The 19,311-nt window shown below is 45.0% G+C and overlaps 1 protein-coding gene across 1 annotated transcript in view; it reads right to left on the bottom strand.

Moving 5' to 3' along the window:
* The window catches only part of LOC149315411 (V-set and transmembrane domain-containing protein 2-like protein), a 95,844-nt gene that overhangs the window by 15,408 nt on the left and 61,125 nt on the right, over window positions 1-19,311 (bottom strand). Inside the window, exons 2-3 of the mRNA XM_089513416.1 lie at window positions 15,260-15,429; window positions 5,822-5,872 (exon numbers count right to left, since the gene is read on the bottom strand). Of these exons, the coding sequence (XP_089369542.1) occupies window positions 5,822-5,872; window positions 15,260-15,429 (221 nt within the window). The remainder of the gene's footprint in view (window positions 1-5,821; window positions 5,873-15,259; window positions 15,430-19,311) is intronic.

The following is a 19,311-nucleotide window of genomic DNA, read 5'->3' as shown; positions in this document are numbered from 1 at the left end:
CCAGCAGGGACTCAAGGATTAACTGCCACGAAATTTACAAGCCACCCAATAGCCCCCACCAAAGCCCTGCCTGGGGTGCATCATTCGTGGGGTTGCAATTTTCAAGTTGGAACCTACGCTCAGTTGAGGATAACAGCCCAGAAGCCCTGAGAACTAGCTGCTTCCTCACGTGGTTTTGGAGTCATAGAGTTGGAAGAAACCCCAAGGGCTATCCAGTTCAACCCCTTGCCATGCAGGAATATACAATCAAAAAAACATCTGACAGATGCCCATCCAGCCTCTGTTTAAAAGCAGTCTCCAAAGGAGGAGAATCCACCACATTCCAAGGCTGCGTATTTAGTGGAATATAGATTTTACCATCGGTTCTTCCTCATATTTAAGTGGAATCTCTTGTCTTGGAGTTTGCATCCATTGCTCTGGGTCCTAGTCTCTGGAGCAGCAAAAAAAAAAGCTTGTTCCATCCTCAGTAATGAGCCTGTACAGACTGGCACAAAGTGCTGGCCTGGGAGCAGAGTCGGGGTGCAGCGTTTTGATGATGCACGCCCGCTTCCATCCCCCGGGTGTCCTGATGCTGCGCACTGCTCCAGACTGCGCACTGCATCATGATGCACCTCTGGCACTGCGTCCAAATGATGCAGTGCTGAAGAGGCACCATACAGCTGCACCGCTGTGGCTATGGCACTCTTTGGAGGGCGCAAAAAGGAGCTGCATTTTGCAGCACCTTTTTGCGCCCTCCAGAGGTCGGATTGGGGCTGTGGCGTGAGGTTGACGCAGCCCCAGTCTGGCCAGGAAAAGGGCAGCTGCGTGCCACCCATCTGTATAGCCCCTCTGACACCCTTTCAAATATTTAAATAGAGCTATCATCATATCATTCCTAAGCTTCTCTTTGCCAGGCTAAATATCTCACCCACTAAGTTGCTCCTCATAGGGCTTCATGGTTTCCAGACCTTCTACCATTTTGGTCATCCTCCTATACAGACCTATCTATATATGCCATTGGTGTGTGAGGATGTCAATACAAATTACAAATCCTTTGTGTATGAAGATGAAGTTGCGGGTCCAGTTTTAAGGATGGTCATCACTGCACAAAGGCATAGGAAACTGGTCTTGGTGCCTGGAAATGAACTGGCAGATGCAGTTTTGCAATGGGACTGGCCTGTGGGGAGGGGAATAGGTAAACATAGATCACTGCCATGAGGATAGGGTCAGATAGTGCATCAGGAAACCCTTGTCTTTGTTCAATCCATTGTTGAGGGACTGTAGTTTGTGAATAAATCCCAGTTCTGCTGTTTCTCTTTCCAATCTACCTTTCATAGAATCATAGAGTCACAGAGTTGGAAGAGACCCCAAGGGCCCTGATCCAGTTCAACCCCATTCTGCCATGCAGGAAATCCAAATCAAAGCATCCCCAGCAGATGGCCATCTAGCCTCTGCTTAAAGACCTCCAAGGAGGGAGACTCCACTACACTCCGAGGAAGGAGTGTGTTCCACGGTCGAACAGCCCTTACTCTCAGGAAGTTCCTCCTAATGTTGAGGTGGAATCTCTTTTCCTGTAGCTTGCATCCATTGCTCCATTGGGTCCTGTTCTCTGGAGCAGCAGAAAATAAGCTTGCTCCCTCCCCAATATGACATCCCTTCAAATATTTAAACAGGGCTATCATATCACCTCTTAACCTTCTCTTCTCCAGGCTAAACATCCCCAGCTCCCTGAGTCGTTCCTCATAGGGCATGGTTTCCATTATTATTATTATTATTATTATTATTATTATTAAACTTTATTTCTAAAGCGCTGTAATTATACACAGCACTGTACAAAGTCGGTAAACTTAAAGAGTATATAAAAGCCTGCCCAAGGCGTACACTCTAAGATAATAACAATTAAAAAAGGAATAGATAAAATTACCATATAGAAAAGAAAAAACAAATTAAAAACATCAAATATAAAACAAATCACATCACATCAAATATTGTCAGACAGCCAGATGACAATCCCAAATTCCCTGAGAACGCTTCCCTAAACAATATGGTTTTCAGCTCAGCCTTAAAGCTGGTTAGGGAAGTGATGAGCCGTGAATGCAGAGGAAGAAGGTTCCAGGAATGAGGGGCAGCAAGAGAGAAGGGACGGATCCAGGATGGGGCAGAGAAGATCCTGGGTTGGGAGAGGAGACTTTGGCTACCAGAGCGGAGAGTGTGAGTAGGGATGTAGGGAGAGAGAAGATCGGTCAAATAAAGAGGGGCCAGCCCATGCAGGGCTTTAAAGGTGAGTAGCAAAAGTTTGTACCTGATGCGGAAAGGAAAAGGGAGTCAGTGAAGGGAGGACAACAGAGGGGAGACATGATCATAACGGCGAGCGAGTGAAATAATGCGTGCAGCTGAATGCTGAAATTAATGGGTGGAGATGAGAGAGGGGAAGTCCTGCCAAGAGGAGGTTACAGTAGTCTAATCGTGAGACCACTAGGGCATGGACCAGTGTCTTTGCGGTAGAAGCTGAGAGATATGGACGGATTTTGGCAATATTATAGAGAAAAAATCTGCAGACTTTGGCTGTAGTCTGGATCTGAGGGATAAATGACAAGGAGGAGTCAAAGATGAAACCAAGACTGCAGGCTTCCTGGACCGGCTGGATAGAGATGTTATTGACAGAAATAGAAAAGGAGTAGTGAAGGGTGGGCTTAGGAGGGAAAACAAGAAGCTCTGTCTTGGACATATTGAGCTTCAGACGCCGATGGTGCATCCAGTGGGAGACAGCTGTTAAACAGGATGACACTTGCTGCTCTAGCTCTGGCGAAAGATTAGGGGTGGAAAGGTACAGCTGGGTATCATCGGCGTACAGATGGTAAGAGAAACCAAAAGAACTGATAAGTTTGCCAAGGGAGAGTGTGTATAAAGAGAACAGAAGGGGACCCAAAACAGAGCCCTGAGGAACTCCAACAGATAAGGGGACAGAAGACGAGGTCTGACCACCCGAGACCACTGAAAAAGATCGATCTGACAAGTAAGATGTGAACCAATCGAGAACAAGGCCCGAGAAACCAAGGTCAGAGAGTACATCTATTAGGAGACAGTGGTCCACGGTGTCGAAGGCCGCAGACAGATCAAGAAGGACAAGGATAGAGTAGAGGCCATTTGCCTTGGCCCGCAAAAGATCATTCGAGATCTTAGTGAGGGCCGTCTCTGTGGAGTGCCGTGGGCGAAAACCAGACTGGAAGGGATCCAGAATGGAGTTGGTTTCAAGAAACTCAAGACAGCGTGAATAGACAACTCGTTCCAACACCTTAGAGAGAAAAGGAAGCAGAGAGATTGGACGATAGCTAGCCAAGGAAGAGACCTTTCCAGACCTTTCACCATTTTAGTCGCCCTCCTCTGGACACATGTCTCCAGTTTCTCAATATCCTTTTTGAATTGTGGTGCCCAGAACTGGACACAATATTCTAGGTGGGGCCTGACCAGAGCAGAATACAGTGGCACTATTACTTCTCTTGATCTAGACACTATACTTTTATTGATGTAGCCTAAATTTGCATTGGCCTTGTTAGCTGCTGCATCACACTGTTGACTCATGTTCAACTTGTGGTCCACTTGGACTCCCAGATCCCTTCCACACGGATAAGTCTCTTGTTCAGTCAGGTGTCCCCCATAATTCTATATCTGTGCATTTCATTTTTCCACCCTAAGTACAGTACTTTACATTTCTCTGTGTTGAATTTCATTTTGTTAGCTTTGCCCCAGCTTTCTAGTCTATTAAGATCATGTGTACATTGTTAATTGGTTGATGTTTATTATTGTGTATGATTTTATTATGTTGTTCACCGCCCTGATCGATGGAAGGGCGGTATACAAATAAAAATTTTATTATTTATTTATTATTATTTTGAATGTTGGTCTTGTCCTCTGGAGTATTAGCTATTCCTCCTAATTTGTTGTCATCTGCAAATGTGATAAGTATGCCCCCAATTTTGTCATCCAAGTCATTGATAAAGATATTGAATAACACTGGCCCCAGGACAGAGCCCCACTGGACACCCCACTGGTCACTTCTCTCTAGGATGAAAAGGGGCCATTGTTGAGCACTCTTTGGGTTCGGCCGGTCAACCAATTACAAATCCATGTAACAGTTACTTTGTCTAGCCCACATTTTACAAGCTTGTTTGCAAGAATATCATGGGAAACCTTGTCAAAGGCCTTACTGAAATCAAGATATACTATATCCACAGCATTCCCTTCATCTACCAAGATGGTCATTTTATCAAAGAAAGAGATCAGATTTGTCTGGCATGACTTCCTTCTCTGAAACCCATGTTGACTTTTTGTGATTATGGCATTGCCTTCTAGATGTTCACAAACTCTCTGTTTAATGATCTGCTCCAGAATCTTTCCTGGGATTGATGTCAGACTAACTGGACGATAATTGTTGGGATCCTCTTTTTTCCCCTTTTTGAAGATGGGGACAACGTTTGCCCTCCTCCAGTCTGCTGGGATCTCTCCTGTTCTCCAGGAGTTTTCAAATATGATTGCCAATGGCTCCGATATTACTTTTGCCAGTTCTTTTAATACCCTTGGATGGAGTTCATCTGGTCCTGGAGATTTATATTCATTTAGATTAACAAGGTGTTCCTCTACTATCTCTTTACTCATTCTGTGCTGAAATTCCCCTATTCTGTCCTCTGCTCCATTATCCTCAGGTTGAGCTCCCTTTGCCTTTTCTGAGAAGACTGAGGCAAAGAAGGTGTTGAGTAATTCTGCCTTTTCTCTGTCTTCTGTTAGCATTTTGCCATCTTCTCCACGCAGTGACCCTACCGTTTCCTTCTTCTTCCTTTTGCTGCGGACATATCCAAAAAAGCCCTTTTTGTTGTTCTTAACCTCTCTAGCAAGCCTGAGTTCATTCTGCGCTTTAGCTTTTCTGACTTTACCCCACAAATGCCTGCTATTTCTTTGAATTCCTTTTTCGTGATTTCCCCCTTTTTCCATTTCTTATACATCTTCCGTTTCAAACTCAGCTCCGTTGGAAGTTCCTTAGTCATCCATCCTGGTTTCTTGAGACACCTCCCGTTTTTCTTTTTCACTGGAACTGTTTGAAATTGTGCCTTCAGTATCTCCCTTTTGAGAAAGTCCCATCCGTCCTGAACTCCCTTCCCTTTTAGTATTTCTGACCAGGGATCACCCTCAATACTTCTCTAAGTACTGAAATCCGCTCTCCTAAAGTCTAGGATGCGTGTCTGACTCTGCCTGGCTTCTCCTCTCCATTGTATAACAAACTCCAGGAGAACATGGTCACTTCCACCTAAGGATCCCACCACTTGCACCCCATTAACCAAGTCATCCTTGTTGGTTAGGATCAGATCCAAAATACCTGAGCCCCTTGTTGCTTCTTCCACCTTTTGGACCTTTGTAGTACCTTTGTTTGACGACAGCTGTTCTGAGTCCCAGGGAGACTGAAATGTTCTGCCTCCAGATCAATGGACATAAATCAGGGTATTAGGAACAGGAATACACAAAAACCAGTGGCAGAACATTTCACATGCTGTAAAGCCAACACAGCTATCCCCAGGTATGACCTTTGCCACTGACTTGATTGCAATGCGCAATAGAGAAGCTCTGGCTTTCATATCCGCTCTTTTCCTCCTTCACACCAGTTCTCACCTTAATGTAAACTTGGAGGAGAGTTAGAAGTCCTTCTCAGAACTCCTTCATGCTGCACTTTTGCATGAAAGGACCCCCACAAGACCCCCCTCAGGCTCCCCACTTCGTGCCCAGGAGGAAAGCGGCAGCCATGCCCTTGATTTGAAACATCTTCCCAAGAAGTCATTATCTGAAAACTCACGCTTATTTTTGTCGCCTCCTTCCCGGTTTCTTCCTGTGGAGATGCTTTTAGCTGTCAGGAATGGAAGGAAGAAGGAGGGAGAGACAGAGAGAGGAAAAAACCCATTAGTTCAGCTTGAAAAAGGAGGGAGAGGAGACCAAGAAAAACCTATCAAACTAATTCACACCTTGGCCTTTAATGCAGTCTTCAAAGGCACAAACTGAGCTGGAAGGGAGAGTGGAAATTTATGGGGAGGGAGGACAGAGATTTTGGGAGGGCCGTCATGTGCTTGGAGCCATAAAAGCAGAACAAGGGAAGGAGTGATGCTCAAAGGAGGCAGACTCTGGGACAAAGATCTCGAAGGGCGGACACTTTCCTCCCCTCTGGAGTCAGTCCAATAATTGCCACCGTACACCTTACAAGGTTCACTTCTCATGGCAGGAACACTGAGCAATAAGGCAGCATGCTCCAAAATGTTTGCACCTACATCTTCTCAACAATGGCTCAGTAAGGTGGTTCAGCATGATGGGAAAGGGCTATGAAGGCAATAATAGGGGGTTATCAATAGCCAAGGTGACCACTTGTCCTAACTGCAAAGGAGGACCAGGCACCTCAAAATGAAGGACATTCCCTAAAGAACATCTTATAGTGGTTTTCTTTTAAGTCTAGAGTCATAGAATCATAGTGTTGGAAGAGACCCCAAAAAGGGCCATCCAGTCCAGCCCCCTTCTGCCATGCAGGAACTCTCCATCAAAGCATCCCCAACAGGTGGCCATCAAGCCTCTGCTTAAAGACCTCCAAGGAGGAAGACTCCATCAAACTCCAAGGCAGCATCTTCCACTGTGGAACAGTTCTTAATGTCAAGAAGTTCCTCCTAACATTGAGGTGGAATCTCTTTTCCTGTAGCTTGCATCCACTGTTCCATGTTCTAGTCTCTGGAGCATCTGAAAACAAGCTTGCTCCTTCCTCAACGTGACACCCCTTCACACTGAGGATGGAGCAAGCTTGCTTTCTGCTGCTCCATATGACCATGACATATAAACTTGTTTAAATATTGGAATAGGTGTCATGCTGAGCCTGGAGCAACCTTGTTTTCTGCTGCTCCAGAGACTAGGAACCAGAGCAATGGATGTAAGATTCCACCTAAACCTGATGATAATTGCTGTTTGACTGTGGATTAATAAACTGCTGTCTGGGAGTGTTATGGAGCCTCTTTCTTTGGAGGTTTTCGAACAGCCACCTGTCAGAAGGAAGGCTTGGATGGTGTCTTCCTGCAAGTGGGTTGGACTGGATGGCCCTTGGGGTCTCTTTCAACCCTAGGATTCTAGGATGCTAAGGGCAGCTCCATGTAGAGCGCATCCCAGTAGTCTAATTTGAAGGTCCCTAATGTGTAGACCCAGGGCGACTAGGTGGTCTAGAAAAGGCCGCAGCCGGCACATCAACGCTTGCATGAATATATATTTAAGATCCAGTGTGGTATTTTTAAAAATGTGGATGCCTGAATCTGTAGATAAAAAAATCTGTGGACACGAGGTCCAACTGTAGTAGTAGTAGTAGTAGTAGTAGTAGTAGTAAGAGATTTTAATATTTATTTAATATAATACTGTACCAGGGAGGCTTTATTTTTATTGGTGTGTGTTTGTTTATTTACTTTTGTTTGTTGTAGAAAACTTTTATACTGTTTTAATTGCAATTATTTTAACATTTATTTACTGTTGTATGTTGCAGAAGAATTTTATATTGTTTCAACTGCAATTATTTTAAGTGTTATTTATTTTTACTGTCAGTAAGTTCCTCCTTGTTTACTTCTGTCTGTCGCAGAAGAATTTTATACAGTTTTAATTGCAATTATTTTAATTGTTTTCAAAATGGCACGGCAGATTTTGATTGATTTCCTCCTGCGAGTCGGCTTGGGTCTCCTTCTGGGAAAAAGGCGGCATAGAAAACAAATACAGATATAAATGTCCTATGGCTCCTTATATATAAATATATATAAAGGGGTCGAGCATGATTGGCATTCCTTCATGTTCCTCCAGGTCTGGCAATGGCTGGAAAGTGTTGATTATCTTCCCCTTTGCAATGCTCTGCAATGCAGACATGGCTTCATGCTCCAGTTGTATCCGAATGTGTTCTCTTATCTTTAATTCTCACCTTTTTGCAAAAGTAAAAATGCACTTTTTAAACTACAGAGCATGCAGAAGCATCTCCTGTCTGAGGAAGGAAGCAGAGACCAAGGAAGACTGCGGCCAGAGATAAGAACTAATTGGGTTCGGGTTTAATGCTCCCTCTCCCTGGGAAATGTAGTTCTGCAAAGGGGGACCGGTGTCTGAAGCAGACAATTTGCAATGCCTTCTCCAAATTCCAGTTCCTTGGAGAGGTGAAAGGGTTTGAAAAAGAGACAATACAGTGCATCTACACTGTAAAAAATGGTGCAGTTTGATATTTTAACTGACATGGCTCCATCCTACAGAATCCTGGGATGCATAGTTTTATGAGATATTTAGCCTTCTCTGGGTGCATCTACACTGTAGAAAATAATGCAGTTTAGCACCACTTTAACTGCCATGGCTCCAGCCTACATAATCCTGGGATGTATAGTTTTTTGAGGCACCAGCAGTCTTGGGCAGAGTGTTCCTTGGTTTGTGTTTGGAGGCTGCGTTTGGGGGTCTCTATGTAGACTTGTCCGCAGCTGCACCGTATGTGGTCAACTCCTCCTGCATCTGCGAGAGAGTCTCTCCTGTCCTTCGCTGAGCGAAGCATTTGCTGGATTTTCTTGGTTGGTTTGTAAACCATTTGGAGGTTGTTTTTCCTCACCAGTTTCCCTATTCTGTCTGTGGCTCCTTTGATGTATGGTAAAATACCTTCCCTTTGGGTGGTTGCTTGGAAGGTATTTCTACCATACATCAAAGCAGTCACAGACAGAATAGGGAAACTGGTGAGGAAACACAACCTCCAAATGATCTACAAACTGACCAAGAAAATCCAGCAAATGCTGCGCTCAGCAAAGGACAAGAAGGACCCTCTTGGAGCCGCAGGACTTGACCGCATACGGTGCAGCTGCGGACAAGTCTACATAGAGACCACCAAACTTAGTGTTCAAATACAAATCAAGGAGCATGAGAGACACTGCAGACTGGGTAACGCATAAAAATGAGCAGTAGCAGAACACTTTGTAAACAATGCTGAGCATAAAATGCTGTTTGAAAACACTGAAATTCTGGACCATGCCAACAACTATCAGGTCAGGATGAACAGGGAAGCCATTGAAATCCACAAACACCTGGAGAACTTCAACAGGAAAGAAGAAACTCTTGAAGTCAACAAAGTTTGTCTCCCAGTCCTGGAAAACAGCAAAATGAGGACTCAGCAAATGCCAATGAAAACCACCATCAGGGCCAGGAATCACTAATTAAAAAGACACAACTCCTCCTTGCATAACCTCCCACCCTGAGGCCTTGCCATTCAACTACAGAACATTACACAGATTAACATGGAAATCACTCCTCCCAATCCAGGGTCACACAGTGTGTGTGTGTGTGTGTGTGTGTATACACATACATATATATATACACATACACACACACACACACATATTTGCCAGTGCGAGGGTTCTCTGAAGATGCCATCCACAGATGCTGGAGGAACATCAGGAATAACCTCTTCTAAAACATGGCCATAGAGCCTGAAAAACCCACAAAACTATGGTGTGTTACGCCCCTTTGGGGTGGCCTATAGACACTCCTTTCCCCACTGGATCGGGGCCTCAGCTGCCAGAACGGCAGCCTCTGGGGCCCCGATCCGCTGCTTTCCAGGCCGCAGAAAAGCGGCAAAAGGCCGCTTCCCTGTGGCCTGGAAAGGGGTGTCCTTGGGGCTTCAAGCCCCAGGGACACCCAGTGGCCGTGGGGAGGAGGAGAAAGGGGCTGCTCGGCCCCTTTCTCCCTTGTGTCGCTGGCGCAGCTGTCTAAAGGCTGCGCCACCATTTCGGAGCTCCTTCTAGCGCTGTGGAAAGTGCGCTCTATGCACCCTCGTGCGGTGCAAAGATGTCATGTCCGTGCCACCCCGTTTGGAGGCGGCGCGTTCGTGACGTCATAATGGCGGCCCCCGTGTGGAACAGGTGCCGCCATTTTGTACGTCCTGGGGATGTATTAGGGTTAGGTGCGTGCGTAAGGCACACACTTTCCCTAACGCTAGTATGTCCCCAGGACGTACTTTATGCCCGTCTGTAACGGGCCTATGTGTTTCAAGCTCTCCAAAGAAGGAAAGCCAACTTGGTGTAGTGGTTTGAATGCTGGACCACAATTCTAGAGACCAGGGTTCGAATCCCCACTCAGCCATGGAAACCCCTTGAGTGACCTTTGGCGAGTCACACTCTCTCAGCCTCAGAAGAAGACCAAGACAAAAACCCCAATCTGAGCAAAGTCTTGCCAAGAAAAGCCCTGTGATAGATATGTCTCAAGATGGTCACCCGTCGAAAACGACTCAAAGGCACACAATAAATACTGAAAATGATTTTAAAGGGCTAAGAACAATTTAACAAGTCAAAGGGACAGATGAAGGCGGAATGAAACAGTTCCAAAGGATAAGCCAATGGAGGATTTTTAATCTTATTTTTGAAAGGCTGGAAACCATTTATGGACTTTTTGAGCAATAAGAAATCTTAATGGCGTAATAATCCTCCGCTACGGTTATTAGTAATTTTAGTAGGATCATTTAGCTGGATCTGTGATGGTAGAATAATATTTTCTCCCCCATCTTTTAAAATGTTCTTTTCACTACAGTCAGAATTGAGGGATCAGAGCCCTATTACATATTAGTTGTACGTCTTTTTTACCTTTCCCCCCCCTCTCCTTTTTTTCTCTGTCTTTCCCTTCACTTCTTCAACGAATTCATTACATTCACATGGTTTATTTGCAGCTAAATGACATATGCTGAATTTTTCTGATGAACGTATCTTGTGCAAAATGCCTTGTTGGCTTGCAATAGAACTCAAGACAAAGGCTTACAATTGGACTTTACTGGCAATAAATTCTTGGCTCCATCTGCACTGAAATTATTCCTTTCATTTGTCCATTGTGCTGAAATTAAGGAGGAAACCCTTTCAGCGTCTGCATTGTGTCCTCAAGCATTTGCTGTCCTTTTCCCTTCCAAGAAACAAATGCACCCTGAGCTCTGGGTGTGAGTCCTGACTACTGTTACTCCAAGGAAAAAAGAACTTAGAAGGCTCCAATGTATCCCTCTATTTGCAATGAAGACAGGCAGCCAAGTAGGTGCATTTCTCTAAGGAGAATAGCAAAGGTGGTGTTACTCAATGGGCTTTTCAGTTTTGCTCAAAATGGAGGACAAATCTCCTGGACAGAAAGTATAAATGTAGGACATGTCCAGTAAAAGGAGGACCTCTGGTCACCCTGGTTTTGCATGCCAACTCCCAAGCGGTGCAACTGTATATGATCTTGTTAAAGACATTTCTAATGATAAGTTGAGCAATACATGATATAATGAGTAAGATCTCATAATTTTATTGATGTTATCATTTTATTGCATGCATGGCACAGTGGTTTGAGAACTGGACTATGACTCTGGAGTCCAGGGTTCGAGTCCCAGTTTGGCCATAGAAACACATTGAGCGACCCTGGCCAAGTCACTCTCTCTCAGCCTCAGGGGAAGTCCCTTGCAAAACCCCTCTGGACAAATCTCGCCAAGAAAACCCGGTGATAGCTTTGCCTTAGGGTCGCTGTGTCAGTAGACAACTTGATGGCAAACCACAACTGCAACAAAAGGGAAATGTATTTCATACAATATATTTTAATTTTTCAAAATGCCTATTTTAAAGCAATTTAAAAAGCAGACGGAGAGAAGCGGGAGCTTAAACTTTACCTTTTATGTTGTGGATTTTTGTTTGTTTTTAAAGAATATTTGGGGGTAGGGCATACACACACACACACACACACACACCCCTGTAGATTTGTTTGTGTGCTTGTTTATTTGTTTTGATCTTCTTTTTTTTTTTTTTTGGTCTTTTTTCCTTTCCTTTCGTTTCCTTTTATTTGGGGGCGGAGGGTCAGGTGCTGATGTTTATGTGTTTTAATACTGAATAAAGATTATGTTTCTATTAAAAAACCCCGCAAATTAACTGAGCCTCATTCAAATAACAAAAAGTGCCTTGCCATGATTTGGCTCTTCTCTCTTCCGGAGTTGGGAAAAGACAGAGGAAAGAGGGGGGAAAGAGACAGCTGTTCCCCAAACATGACAGGCAAGGAAGGGAAAGACACAGGAGAGAGATGGCGTGATGGATAATGGAGGATAAGAACAGGAGGAGGAGGAAGCAACAAAGAAGGCAAGATCGTAGGAGCAGAAGGGGCTAGGTGATGGTATCTGATTTTGGGAGAAAGGAGGAGAGGAGAGAAAATGGCAGCCCAGAGAGTAGGAAGAGATTCGGATGCTGCCGCCTGGTTTCTCTCAGCTTGCTTCCCAAGTAGTTTGGACTGCAAGTCATAGAATCATAGAATCATGGCATTGTAATGGACCCCAAGGGCCATCCAGTCCAACCCTATTCTGCCATGCAGGAACTCTCAATCAAAGCCCTCCCTGGGACAGAGGGCCATCCAGCCTCTCTTTAAAAACCTCCAAAGAGTGACACTCTTCCACACTCCAAGATAGTGCCAGTGACAGTAAGGGCTGTTTGACAGTGGAACACTCTCCCTTTGAAAGTGGTGGAGTCTCCTTCTTTGGAAGTTTTTAAACAGGGGCTGGATGGCAATATGTTGTGGGTGCTTTGATGGTGTCTTCCTTCATGGCAGAAGGGGGTTGGATTGGATGTCCTTTGGGAGTTTCTTTTGATCCTAGGATTCTATGATTCTGTATTTAGCCGGGGAAAGAGAAGATTTAAGTTTTTGAAAGTCTGTCATATTGAGGATGGAGCAAGCTTGTTTTCTGCTGCTCCAGTGGGCAATGGATGCAAGATACAGGAAAAGCGATTCCACCTCAGTATTAGGAAGAGCATCCTCATGGTAAGAGCTGTTAGACAGTGGAAGACACAGCCTTGGAAGGTAATGGAGTCTCCTTCTTTGGAGGTTTCCAAACAGAGGCCGGGTGGCCATCTGTCCCAGGGAGGGCTTTGATGGTGTCTTTCTGCATGGCAGAAGGGGGTTGGACTGGATGGCCCTTGGGGTCTCTTCCAACTCTATGATTCTATTACATGATTCCTCTGAGGTCCTGTGGAGTACTCTGGATGTCTGAACAGATGTTGTTCTGCATCTGACTAGGAGGAAGTAGCCAAATGCTCCTCCAACTTGCTCCAGCATTCCCCAGGTGTAGCATGACTGAGGCAGCTGCATGATATCATACAATTATAATGTTGGAAGAGGCCATCAAGTCAAACCCTCCACTCAATGCAACATCTCCAGCTAGAGCATGACCAGACGCAAAGAGCTGCCCACCTTCTATTGGAAGATGTCCAGAGAAGAGGACATCACTCCTTCGTGAAGTTCCTTCTAATGTTCAAACCAAATCTACCCTCTTGTAACCTTAAACCTTGAGATCTGCTGAACATGCCCATCTCCTCAGATGTCATGCCTCTTATCCATGCCATTGTATCTCCCATTTCTACATATGATTGTGAAAATAGGACAGTGAAGGGAGATGATAGGAAGAAAATCAACTCATCTGAAATGTGGTTCCTTGAGTACCATGGACGGCCAAAAAGACAAGGGCAAATCAAGCCCGGATCCCCCCCACTCCTCAATGCATTTTAAAAGCACTGGACAATGACTTTGGAGTCCAGGGTTCAGTTTGGCCAAGAGACCTATTGGCTGGCCTTGGACAAGTCACACTCTCTCAGCCCCAGGAGAAGGGCAAAAGTAAACCTCCTCTGAACATTTCTTGCCAAGAAAAACCCATGATAGGGTCTTAGGGTTGCCATAAGTTGGAAACAATTTGAAGGCATTCAGCAACAACAACCACAACAGAAAAATGACAGCTGTTCTGGGGGCAGCCATTTGGAGTGGAAGAGCAGCTTCCATTGCCTACCAACCGACCATCCCAAATGCCCTAGAAAATGGGAAATGACTGGGGCATTCTGGGAGAACAAGATGGTTTTAAAACAGAAGCAACCAAAGAGGAAGAGACTGTGAGAGAAAGGCAGGAGGAAGAGAGAAGGGAGCAGAGAGCACACCACCAATGCAAAGAAATGGAATGCAGTTTAGAATAAATGAATAAGGTCATGAATGTGGTCTTTTAAACAGAGACAATGAAGGAAAGTCTTTTTTTTAAAACAAAAACAAAACACAAACCTTACTCCGTCCTGTATTGGGATGGGCCTCCAGATACTGTTGGACTGCATCTCCTAGCATCCATAACCATGAGCCATGCTGGCGAAGGTGGTGATGGGAGATGCAATGCAAACATTGTCTGGAGAAAGGCATGATTTCCACGACTGCTCTATGAAATGATGATGAGGATGCATTTTTCACTCCTACTGTCTACTGCAATTGCAATTGCTGCTGTTGTCACTGTCATCATCCTCATCATCCCACCCTTCCTCACAGGACCACCATACGCCAGCTTTCAGCCACCAACAGCCCTGGCTGGGAGGACAGAGCCTTTCCTCGCAAAGAACCTGGGTTTCAAGTGGAATCCTGGAGCAAATGCTACAAAAGGGGACAAGGAGGATGTCCAGCACTTGCAAAGAATAGAAAGAGGGAGAAGGCAAAGAAAGAGAGAGGAAGAGGGATGGAAGAGGAGGAGGAAGAAGAGGAGAACAAGGAAGGAAAAGGATAGGAAAGATTAAGGAGGAGGAGGAGGAGGAGAAGGAGGAGGAGGGAAGAGAAGAAGAGCAAGGAGGAGGAGAAGAATGAAAGATTAAGAAGAATGGGAAGGATTAAGAAGAAGAGGAGAAGGGGAAGACAAAAAAGAAGAAGAGAGGAAGGCAGAGAGGAAAGATAAGAAGGAAGGAAAAGATTAAGGAGGAGGAGGAAGAGGCGAAAGGGGAGGAAGAGAAGAAGAAGTGGAGAAGAACAAGGAGGAGAAGGATTGAGAAGGATTAAGGAGGAGTTTGAAAAAAGAGAAGGATGAGAAGGATTCAGAAGATGAAGGAAGAGGAAGAAGAGAAGGGGAGGAAGAGAACAAGAATGGAAGGAGAGTGATGTGGAGAAAAAAAGAAGGATGGAAAGGTTTAAGAAGGAAGAAGAAGAGGAAAAAGGAGAGAAGGAGATTGTTTTCACCAAAAGTGGGATATAAATAAAATTATTATTATTATTATTATTATTATTATTATTATTAGGAGAGCAAGGAGGAGAGGAAAGAGAAGGAGGATGGGAAGGATTATGGAGAAGGTTGCAGAAGAGGAAGAAAGAGGAAGGGAGGAAGAGAAGAAGAGCAAGGAGGAGAGGAAAGAGAAGGAGGATGGGAAGGATTAAGGAGAAGGTTGAAGAAGAGGGGGAGTTTACGAATGAGGAGAAGTACCTGGTTGGAGGCCCAGCTCTGTTTGTCTGTCCAGTCCTTGTGGGTGCGGACGTACCACCATTGGATCTCCAGGGAGTAGGAAGGGGAACCGCTGCCACGGAAGGAGCAGGCCATCTCCACATCCTCGCCTGCCCGGGCGGTCATGTCATGCGGGGTCTCTGTGAAGAATGCTGCAGGAAAGACAAAGGCCATAAGGGAGGATCAGGGCACAGCGGTGGCACCAAGAAAGAAACTTGTAGGGGTTGGGTGGCCACAGAAGAGGCAAGAACATCCTGAGATGGGCAAACCATGTCCCACCAGAGTGGCAAACTGGCATGCCAAATTTTAAAGGGGGAAGGCTGCAAAAAGAGATTTAGGGGAGCATATGCAATCTGTTGGGGGGGGGGGAGGTTAGAATTGCTCCTCACTGCCCTCTCCAGCCACGGCTTTCAGACTGAATCTCCAATTTACTTATTTGATCTAGAATTGGTGTCTTAACCACTAAGCCACCACATCCTTCAAGCAAGACCTACAGACACAAAATACAGTAACCCTTTTTATGTCACTGGAGAGGTGCTCGCATTTGTCCTGATAACGACTCTAGAACCCAAATGCCTGGTGTCAGGGCCATGGTCACTACTCTGGTACTCTATGCTGATTCCTGCCCATCTCAAGCAGTGATTAAGAGCATGGCAGAAGGCTGAGCCCTATTGTTTGGTCAGTTGGCAACTCTGGTCCTTGGAAGTCACAGAGTTGAGCAGCTGAAAGCAAAAATGACCTACACAGACCAGAGACATTATTCCCTAATTTACCAATTTTGAGATTCAATTCCAGTGGGGTGCAGACATGCTCTCCTCTTCCCCCTTTTCTTTTCTTTCTTTTTTTTTACATTTCTCAAACAATTAAAAAATCGAGCTGTCAACCAATTAAAGGCCCTTCAGTTAATTAGAGATCTTCTTTCAAATGATTAATCAATTAGCCAATTAAAAATAAATACTACAGTAATTCAATGCAGGTGTTATCTTGAGAATATGCAATTAAGATGGCAATTGTTCTTGACTAAATAACACAGACAAGTCATCTATTGTTGGGGAAATCATCTTCAACATGTTGCTGAGATGGAGAGATGGACCCAGAAGATGGGGACAGAATCCCTCCAGCAGCCTTGCGCTGTTGTTCCAGTACCCTACTCTGTCTGCATGACAACAACAGCAACAACAACAACACAAACACACACAATCCATTCTTAGCAGCGTAGGAACACTCATCCCTTCAGGGATGCCTCCTGGACCACAAAAATGGCACTGCTGCCACAGCCAAATGAAGGCACAAGATGGTGCACCACTTGATAAAAGGCCCAGATCTTCCCTTGTGCATCCATAGTGAAAATCTATACTCGAGTAATTGCAGGGTGATTGTACTTGTGAACATCCACTCCTGGATTACTGCAACAACTTCAACTAAGGAAGGTCAAGGGAAAAAGTGCAATGGCAGGCTTGTTGCTGAACATAAAGAAAATAAATGTCCCAGCATAGCGTAATTCCAGAACTACTGCACTATCCTGATCCATGCAGGATTGCAGCCTTTGAACTGCAACCTGAAAAGGTCCCTTTTCAAGGCTCTGCCTTGGATGTGCATCCAAACCAGGCCAAAAGGTGCCTTGGTCCTTCCATCCAAAGAGCTACCAAACGCCTTCACCACAGAACTGCTGCTCTCCAGAGCCACTGATGTAGGCGTCCCCCTCCCTTTGCGCGTGGCATCAGTATTCCCCACCTCATCCGTCTCCCCTCCGCCTCTCCTCCATATCTTGGATAACATGACAGGCCAGGAGCAGAACACTAAAAAGGCAAGGTCTGGATTAATCAGAAATGATCAGCCGCCTCTGCTCCCGCAGCAAAATGCGGTTTCACATCAGTTCCTTTTCACATTGCCAGAGCCTTCCTGGGAAGTGGAAAACCAAAATGAAGATGAGTCAGAGGAGTCCTCAGCCAGGGATCCTGGTTGCCCCAGACAGATCTGGGTGCAAATCCACAGGGGATGGAAGAGAAAATCCCTGGAAGGCCTGCAGGTTTTTCTCTTGTGTCACAGTTAGATTGTTGCAGAGGCTTGGCATTGTATATTCGTATCGACATCAAAGCAAGCTTAGGCAAATATTTGGCCCTTGATTTACTCCTCCATCCCAAACATTTTGGGCAGCAGTGGTGAGGATGAGGATCCTGCCTCTCCCCCATCTGCAACTCAAGGCAGCTTGTAACAGGCAAAAGAAATACGGTTGAGAAATATACCAAATACAGAAGTTAAAAATATCATCAACCTTCTTTGGAGATCTTTAAACAGAGGCTGGATGGCCATCTATCAGGGATGCTTTAATTGAGAGTTCCTGCATGGCAGAATGGGGTTGGACTGGAACAGGGCTCTTGGGGTCTCTTCCAACTCTAGGATTCTAGGATTCTATCTACAACATTAAAATCAATTTGAAATACAGCTCTTAAAAACCACACCTAAGACACAGTAGAGCATAATTCTGTAGGGTCCAGTCCCTTTGAGCAGGTAGTCTTCAAAAGCCTACCAAGTTTTAAATCTTAATCAGTGTGTAAGTAAATAGATGTCATATTGGGGATGCAGCAAGCTTGTTTTCTGCTGCTCTAGAGAACAGGACATGGAGCAATGGATGCAAGCTATAGGAAAAGAGATTCCACCTAAACTTTAGGAGGAGCCTCCTGACAGTAAGAGCTTTTTGACAGTGTAAGATATTCCATGGGAGAGTGGTGGAGTCTCCTTCTTTGGAGGTCTTTAAACAGAGTCTGGATGGCCATCTGTCAAAGGGGATGCTTTGATTGAGAGTTCCTGCATGGCAGAATAGGGTTGGACTGAATGGCCTTTGGGGTCTCTTTTAACTCAATGATTCTATGATTCTATGAGTGGAAAGATAGAGAAGAGGGTGCTAGTTCAACCTCTCTAGTAAGGGAGTTCCAGAACCTGGGAGCCAACATCGTGAAGGCCCCGTCTCCCATGTTCTGCGATGGTGGTCCCAGAACAGAACAAGACATGGACAAGTTCCCTGGCATTTTAATTGCTTTCATCCTTATATTATGTCAGACACATTTCCCATATGCCTGCTGGTAGCATGTTGTATTTTTACAGCTTTCTTGCAGTGTTTTTGTAACGTTTTGTAATGGATGTTGTGCCACAGACAAATAAACTTTATGAATATATATATATATATATATATATATATATATATACATACATACATACAGGAAGATAGGTCCTCCAGATAACCAGGATCGAAGCCGAATTGCAGTGTAGTGGTTTGAGCTTAGCCGTGAAACCCATTGGGTGACCCTTGGGCAAGTCACACTCTCTCAGCCTCAGAGGAAAGCAATGGAAAACCTCCTCTGAACAATTCTTGTCAAGAAGGTCTCATGATATGTTCACCTTAGGGTCACTGTAAGTCAGAAACAACTTGAAGGCACAGCAACAAACAAAGATCACAACCAGCCCTTTGACAGCCAGGGGAGCTGCTGCAGCGGGGAAGTTGCATGCTCCCTTTAGCCATTGGCTTCCATTTCAGGTGGGCAGAGAAGCCACCCAGGGCTTTATTTCAGACTCCAAGGTGCTGGGCTGTATCCTCCAAATGGGTTCGGCACCTTGGAGAGTCCATTTAAAGCCCATATTAAGATAAAGAGGATGGAGCTGACAAACAATTCCTTTCCTTGCCTAAGGAAACCCTATGAAATTCAAGAGATAACGAAAAGACAGGCAACCTGAAGGCACAGACACACATAATAGAATACAGGGCCTAAGTACCCTAGCAGCACCAGAACCCATTTGATCTTGGAAGCTAAGCAGGGTTAGCCCTGGTTAGTACTTGGATGGGAGACTACCAATGAATACCAGGTGCTGTAGGCTCTATATCAAAGGAAAGAACTGGCATATTCAGAAATTTCTATGGAAATCATGGGGTCACTGTAAATTGGTAAGGCAGGTGACTTGAAGGAATGGACACACACAATATAGCATAAGGGCCTAAATACCCTGAAAGACACCAGATCCAGTCTGGTCCTGGAAGC

This window comes from Sceloporus occidentalis, unplaced genomic scaffold (genome assembly GCF_023333645.1).
Source record: "Sceloporus occidentalis isolate IW3139 unplaced genomic scaffold, rSceOcc1.0.p SCAF_3, whole genome shotgun sequence".
NCBI lineage: Eukaryota > Metazoa > Chordata > Lepidosauria > Squamata > Phrynosomatidae > Sceloporus > Sceloporus occidentalis.
The sequence above is the reverse complement of the archived record's forward strand: the minus strand, read 5'-3'. Positions and strand labels throughout refer to the sequence as shown.